Genomic DNA, 7,583 nt, shown 5'->3' with positions numbered 1-7,583 from the left:
GGAGGTGCCCTGTTCTGTCACGGCGACGCGTTGTTACTGCGTCTCCTGTTGGTTAAGAAAGATGTCTGTCATAGGTCCAACCAATAGAAGCGTGGCTCTTCGGCCTAATCTAATCGAATACAGCCCCATAGATTTCACTTCCCGCCACGCCCCCTTAGACGAATCAGACTACACCCACTTAGTGCTGGTCTTACGTGTGATTGGACGGCTGATAGACATTTCTGATTGGCTGCAGCGCCCGTTGCTGGTCGGGAGTAGGTCTCCTATTGGTGGACTGTTCTCTGCGCTGTTTTTAAAGAGGAGAGAGCAGGGAAGTCGGTAATTGCTGCTGACACTTGTGGCGCCGGAGTCCGCGAACATGTCTTTTCCCAAGGCTCCTCTGAAGCGGTTTAACGAGCACGTCGGTATGTACGGGCGCAGGACTCTGATGTCGGTAATGTGGCCGCTGTGTGCCCTGCTCTTGTGCCGCAACGCCCGGCTGTGTCGGTGTACGCAGGGGTTAGAACAGGGTACTGGTGACTGGCATACGGACCCTCGCTGACCGGGTAGGAGCCTGTGCACACTGGCTGCGGGGGACACAAGGCAGACAAAGCCCGTCTGTAGGGCCACTACTTTCCGTCAGAGATGAAAAACTATCAGAGACCCCTGGAAGGTGATAAGACCTGGAGATCCTGAACCTGGATCTGCCCATAGCTGTAATCTACCAGGATTAGGATACCAGGAGGGAGGGATTATAGGTGGCCCTGCGCTGCTGCCAGCGGGGGGGGGGGGTGTAGGTGGCCCTGCGCTGCTGCCAGCGGGGGGGGGGGGGGGGGGGGGGTGTAGGTGGCCCTGCGCTGCTGCCAGCGGGGGGGGGGGGGGGGGGGGGTTTTGTAGGTGGCCCTGCGCTGCTGCCAGCGGGGGGGGGGGGGGGGGTGTAGGTGGCCCTGCGCTGCTGCCAGCAGGGGGGGGGGGGGGGGGTGTAGGTGGCCCTGCGCTGCTGCCAGCAGGGGGGGGGGGGTGTAGGTGGCCCTGCGCTGCTGCCAGCAGGGGGGGGGGGTGTAGGTGGCCCTGCGCTGCTGCCAGCAGGGGGGGGGGGGGGGTGTAGGTGGCCCTGCGCTGCTGCCAGCAGGGGGGGGGGGGGGGTGTAGGTGGCCCTGCGCTGCTGCCAGCGGGGGGGGGGGGGGGGGTGTAGGTGGCCCTGCGCTGCTGCCAGCGGGGGGGGGGGGGGTGTGTAGGTGGCCCTGCGCTGCTGCCAGCAGGGGGGGGGGGGGGGGTGTAGGTGGCCCTGCGCTGCTGCCAGCAGGGGGGGGGGGGGGTGTAGGTGGCCCTGCGCTGCTGCCAGCAGGGGGGGGGGGTGTAGGTGGCCCTGCGCTGCTGCCAGCAGGGGGGGGGGGGGTGTAGGTGGCCCTGCGCTGCTGCCAGCAGGGGGGGGGGGGGGTGTAGGTGGCCCTGCGCTGCTGCCAGCAGGGGGGGGGGGGGGTGTAGGTGGCCCTGCGCTGCTGCCAGCAGGGGGGGGGGGGTGTAGGTGGCCCTGCGCTGCTGCCAGCAGGGGGGGGGGGTGTAGGTGGCCCTGCGCTGCTGCCAGCAGGGGGGGGGGGGGGTGTAGGTGGCCCTGCGCTGCTGCCAGCAGGGGGGGGGGGTGTAGGTGGCCCTGCGCTGCTGCCAGCAGGGGGGGGGGTGTAGGTGGCCCTGCGCTGCTGCCAGCAGGGGGGGGGGGGGGGTGTAGGTGGCCCTGCGCTGCTGCCAGCAGGGGGGGGGGGGGGTGTAGGTGGCCCTGCGCTGCTGCCAGCAGGGGGGGGGGGTGTAGGTGGCCCTGCGCTGCTGCCAGCGGGGGGGTGTAGGTGGCCCTGTGCTGCCGCCAGCGGGAGGGGGGGTTGGTTGGTGGCCCTCGCTGCCGCCAGCAGGGGGGGATGTGGGTGGCCCTGGGCTGGCAAGGGCAGGGAAGTGGCTGCTGTTGGATGGAGGGGGTCTAGGTGGCCCTATTCCCCTTTTTTTTCTTTTTTCCATCAAAGCTACAACAAGGAGCCCAGCATTAGCTGTGTGATTTCTGCCCCTGCTTTATGATGCTCTCAGAACGGACATTATAAGCCTCATGGGACTTTCTTTAAAGAGTATTTATTACAAGCTGTTGTGTGTGGATTGCATCAGTATTTTTTAGGAAGCAGCAAAGATGGATGGCATAGCTCAGTAGGGTACTCTGTATGCTGTGTGAGGCTCCCCGTCTGAATGGTCGGGGGCCTGGCATAGTTGTACTCGTTCATGTTCTTCGGTACCTGCTGTAGATGAGTGCTGTACTGTGGCATCTCTGGCAGTCCTGTAGAGAATGAATGAAGTAGTGGTGAGCCTGCTTTACTTTCATTGATTTCCTGGTGGTGATCTCCTTGGAATCCAGCTGTACTCTATGTAAGAGAAAAGCTCCTATCAGGAGAATGACAGCAGATGGAAAAATTAAAGTCCATTGAAAACTTTATTTTAAAGTATCGTCTGGTCTTGTGGTAAGTCTGCAGTCACTATGTAAATACAGACTCTTGAATCCTTACAGTATCTGCGCGCTGTCAGGACCCTCCGGTATTACCAGTGAGATCGGTCATTCATGTGACCGCAAGTAAGTAGTTCGCATTCATACAATCACATTTCGACTTGACATCCTTTGGCCTTGCTCAATACAAGTGAATTGACCATGACCTCCCACTCACCAGCAATACTGCAGGAACCGAGCACACTCGGACTGGGTCGCGGTTAGTAGTGGGGTACCACAGGGGTCAGTATTGAGCCCTCTTCTTTTTAACATATTTATTAATGACCTTGTAGGGGGCATTCAGAGTAGAATTTCAATATTTGCAGATGACACTAAACTCTGCAGGGTAATCCAATACAGGGGAGGACAATTTAATATTACAGGATGATTTATGTAAACTAGAAGCTGATAAATGGCAAATGAGCTTTAATGGGGATAAATGTAAGGTCATGCACTTGGGTAGAAGTAATAAGATGTATAACTATGTGCTTAATTCTAAAACTCTGGGCAAAACCGTCAATGAAAAAGACCTGGGTGTATGGGTGGATGACAAACTCACATTCAATGGCCAGTGTCAGGCAGCTGCTACAAAGGCAAATAAAATAATGGGATGCATTAAAAGAGGCATAGATGCTCATGAGGAGAACATAATTTTACCTCTATACAAGTCACTAGTGCGACCACACTTAGAATACTGTGCACAGTTCTGGTCTCCGGTGTATAAGAAAGACATAGCTGAACTGGAGCGGGTGCAGAGAAGAGCGACCGAGGTTATTAGAGGACTGGGGGGTCTGCCATACCAAGATAGGTTATTACACTTGGGGCTATTTAGTTTGGAAAAACGAAGACTAAGGGGTGATCTTATTTTAATGTATAAATATATGAGGGGACAGTACTTTCTGATGATCTTTTTAATCATAGACCTGAGACAGGGACAAGGGGGCATGCTCTACGTCTGGAGGAAAGAAGGTTTAATCATAATAACAGACGCGGATTCTTTACTGTAAGAGCAGTGAGACTATGGAACTCTCTGCCGTATGATGTTGTAATGAGTGATTCATTAATTAAATTTAAGAGGGGACTGGATACCTTTCTGGAAAAGTATAATGTTACAGGGTATATACACTAGATTCCTTGATAGGGCGTTGATCCAGGGAACTAGTCTGATTGCCGTATGTGGGGTCGGGAAGGAATTTTTTTCTCCATGGTGGAGCTTACTCTTACCACATGGGTTTTTTTTGCCTTCCCCTGGATCAACATGTTAGGGCATGTTAGGCTATGGGTTGAACTAGATGGACTTACAGTCTTCCTTCAACCTTAATAACTATGTAACCTGAGTGTGCGGCGTGCATGCTATATAGAGACTGCAGACTAGGAAGTCTGGGCAGCCCCTTTAATAACATTAAAATACACCTTCAAAAGACCTTTTGGGTCGGTCACTTTGAAATCTGACTACATTTTCCCTTCTTTATTGGGAGTCTGGCTGTGTCTGACAGCTGGCTTCCACACCTGCTGGCTGCACAGTCTCCTGTCAGCTGCTTACTCTGCAGTGACGCCGTACAGACTGCATGGATATTTAGGTAATTGGGCCCCAGATGTAGTTGAAGGGTTTGTTCTCGCCGTCCATGGATCCACCAGCGACTCCGCCATTGCCCTGTTTTCTGGCATTGGCGCTGATATGTTGAGAGCCCGGCAGCCAATCAGCAGCTCTGAAGGGAACATTCTTTCTATACTGAGATCCTTTGAGCTCGCTGGCTGTCGGTGATACCTGCCGTAGCCCGTCGACAGTCCATCTGAGACTTTAGTGCCTCTGCCAGTATATGGCATGCCCTGTTCAGAGCTGCTGATTGGCTGCTAGTCACCTCTTCCAAGCTTCCAGTATTGAAACCTGTGGTTAGAATAGGCCCCCAATGCCTGCCTTGTTCAACCCATCCAGGATACTTGAGTGCTTCTGCTTTGTTTGCACTGCTCCATCTAGCTGCACTGCGGGGTATTGCAGCGTTGGCTCAATAATGCAGATCTTTACTGACATGAAGGCTTCTGGTGTATCTTAGTGCCCATCACAAAACGTTGGGACCTTGGCATACAAGTTGTAAACGTGGGCAGAAATGGGGTGTACTGCATCACACTGTAAAGGCAAATCTATGCATTTTATTTGAAGGCTGTGCCCCGGCTCCAGGATCCTATGATGTGAAGGTGACGGACGGCCTCAAGGGACCAGTATCATTTGAAAAATCCCTGCGGTTTAGAGCAAAGAAAGGTTGGTAGTCCAGAACCACTAGGCAATATGTCGCCTGCATATGCTGTTGCATGTCGGGGCCAAGGGCCGCTGCATTATTAGTTTTAAAAGCATAAAAAAAAAATTGTGCAGTGTTATCTAATGGATACTGGGTAGTTATGATCTAGAGGGGACCCCCCACCGGTGCCTGCCAGCCACCATATGTCTGTGTACCGGGTGTATGGGGGCAGTATCTCTGCTGGAGATGCATCTCCTGGAGATAATGGTGTGTGACTAGGGCCAGGATAAGGAATGTATGTACCATGTGTTAGTGTACAGGTGTGATTTCTTACTACAAACTACAGCTCTGCCGGCTTGTGTATAATTCTGCAATAAAATCCTATAAAACGTTCCCCTTTACCCCTCAGACTCGTGTGCTGACAGTCACGGTGCGGACCGAAATGATGAGCCCACGTCCCCAGCGCGGCTCCGCAAGCAGACGTCTCTTGGGTCCACAGTAAGTGAAGAATTCTCCTGCCCCCGCCCGATGCCTGTCACTGGTGCACCGCTGGGTGCCCCCATGCCACGGCGCTGTTATTGCCACTGTCTAAGAGTGGTATTTAACAAGTTAATAATGGTGGCGGTGCTCCATGCTGCCTGCTGATAGTGGCGGTATTCCTGCCAGCACCTGCCTCCATCTGCGGAGTATGGGGTGAGTACACCCCGTGAGTCTGCTCCATATATAACCGCTTCCGACTTACTGTACATGTACGGTGGATGACTGCAAGGGGTTAAGAGCTTGGCTCTGCTCCGTCGCTCTGACATCAGTAGAGTCAGCTGAATTTCTGGCAAGACCAGTCTGTGACCGCTCTGTACTGGGGAATAAAGGCAACAGGCAGGTAGGCAGTGGCAACCCCCTAAAGTCCCAGATGCACCCTTTAATGCCCACACATATGGCTCAGGAGGGTTGATCCTACTGACAGATTCCTTTTAAGTGATGGGCGCCTAGTTTTACAAAGGACGGAAGTTGTTAAAATAACCTACGGTAATTAGTTTTGCGGCGAGTAGAAACTGGACAGAGGGAGCCCTGTAAGTCTAGAGTTTGTGACACAGTCCCTCATAGTGGATAGAAAAGTTTACACACCCCTGGCTAAAATGTCATGTTAGCAAAAAAAGACAAGAAAAATAATTTTAGATCTTTCCAGACATGAAGAATATGGGAGACTTTTGATACGTGCAGTACATGGCAGAAATTCCTGCAGCTCCCTTAATGTTACTGGATGCAACATTAAAGGAGCCTCCCAGGCCAATTTTTTTTTTTCTAGTCTTCATCAATTTGAGGGATCCAGTTCTAGATAATTGAAGTTAATGTGTCCCTATTACCTGGAGCATGGAGAAACTGTAAATAAACGACTGATGGATGAAGGAGGGATCCAGCTCACGGGCAAACGGTATTTATTTATTCAGGTGAATATAGTACAGAGGATCACAGATAAAATCTTCATGGTAGCGATGACATCTATGGGTTTCTGGTGTCTGCACCCTTAGGGTACCGTCACACAGTGCCATTTTCATCGCTACGACGGCACGTTTCGTGACGTTGCAGCGTTGTATGATTATCGCTCCAGCGTCGTAGACAGCGGTCACACGGTGCAATACACGGCGCTGGAGCGATAATTTCATGACGTATTTGCGATGTAGAAGCCGTTGGTTACTGTGCGCACATCGTATACAACCTGTGTCACACGATGCAATCATGCCGCCACAGCGGGACACTAGACGACGAAAGAAAGTTTCAAACGATCTGCTACGACGTACGATTCTCAGCGGGGATCCGGATCGCAGTAGCGTGTCAGACACAGTGATATCGTAACGATATCGCTAGAACGTCACGAATCGTGCCGTCGTAGCGATGAAAATGGCACTGTGTGACGGTACCCTTAGTCATGAGCTAGATGCCTCCATCATTCATCAATGGAATATCTAATGCCTTGAGAGAATTCTTTTTGCATCCTTATAACTTTTAATGAGATCTTTTTGCTGTGTTCTAAGCAGTTGATCATGGACTTTACTTTAAAAAATATCAGGAAAATCCTCCTAGTACTGCTGGGGTTAATCTGAATCGCTGATGGCAGCTGTATACTGACTACTGTTGTCAAAAAAGAGGGTGTTCACACATTATTTCAGATTTATTTTCCACCTCAAAAAGACTTTTCTCTGTGGATTTGAACAGATTATAGGGACTTTACAGGTGGTTTTGAAATAATTCTTGATATGTTTTTTTTTTCATGACCATTATAGGGGCGTGTAGACTTTTTATGTTCCCTGTAGATGCCTTATGAGTACCGGTAAATTAAGATCTGTAGGCTTAGAAGTAAGGTTTGTAATTGGATTGAAAAAGCTCCCAAGATCTGATCCTTAAAGCGGTTGTCTGGTCTAAAACTACAATTCTGCAGACTTGTGAATCCACAGAACTCACAAACTCTTCCGGTATCAACGCTGGTCCCGTTACCGCAGCTATAAGCATGCTCCTGGCCACAGTCCGACTAGATGGTTGTGGCAAATATATTGAGCATGGCCGGGAGCGGTCTAGTTGGATTGTGGCCCGGCGTATGCATATTTGCACTTGCGGTCACTTGATTGCTGACACTGGAGAATGGTCGGTGTGCTCTGAGGATCCACCTGAGTGACTGCAGACATGGTTTCAGACTGGACAACCCCTTTTTAAAGGGAAAAGGTGATTGGTGAAGTATAACCGTTGTAGGACCATTTGGAAGCTGGAGTCTGAGGGTCTGGGATCACTTCTGTAGGACTATCTCCTGTACCAACCAACTTCTGTAGGCCAAAGTGGAGCGGAGTGTGACA

At 51.7% G+C, this 7,583-nt stretch overlaps 1 protein-coding gene across 1 annotated transcript in view; it reads left to right on the top strand.

Annotated features, from left to right (window-relative positions):
• The first annotated feature begins 192 nt into the window (after window positions 1-192).
• The window catches only part of HMMR (hyaluronan mediated motility receptor), a 47,652-nt gene continuing 40,261 nt past the window's right edge, over window positions 193-7,583 (top strand). Inside the window, exons 1-3 of the mRNA XM_077266101.1 lie at window positions 193-404; window positions 4,662-4,760; window positions 5,147-5,235. Coding sequence (XP_077122216.1) covers window positions 359-404; window positions 4,662-4,760; window positions 5,147-5,235 — 234 coding nt within the window. The 5' untranslated portion in view covers window positions 193-358. The remainder of the gene's footprint in view (window positions 405-4,661; window positions 4,761-5,146; window positions 5,236-7,583) is intronic.

This window comes from Ranitomeya variabilis, chromosome 5, assembly GCF_051348905.1.
Source record: "Ranitomeya variabilis isolate aRanVar5 chromosome 5, aRanVar5.hap1, whole genome shotgun sequence".
Taxonomy (NCBI): Eukaryota; Metazoa; Chordata; class Amphibia; order Anura; family Dendrobatidae; genus Ranitomeya; species Ranitomeya variabilis.
Note: the sequence above shows the minus strand (reverse complement) of the source record. Positions and strands in the feature narration are given on the sequence as shown.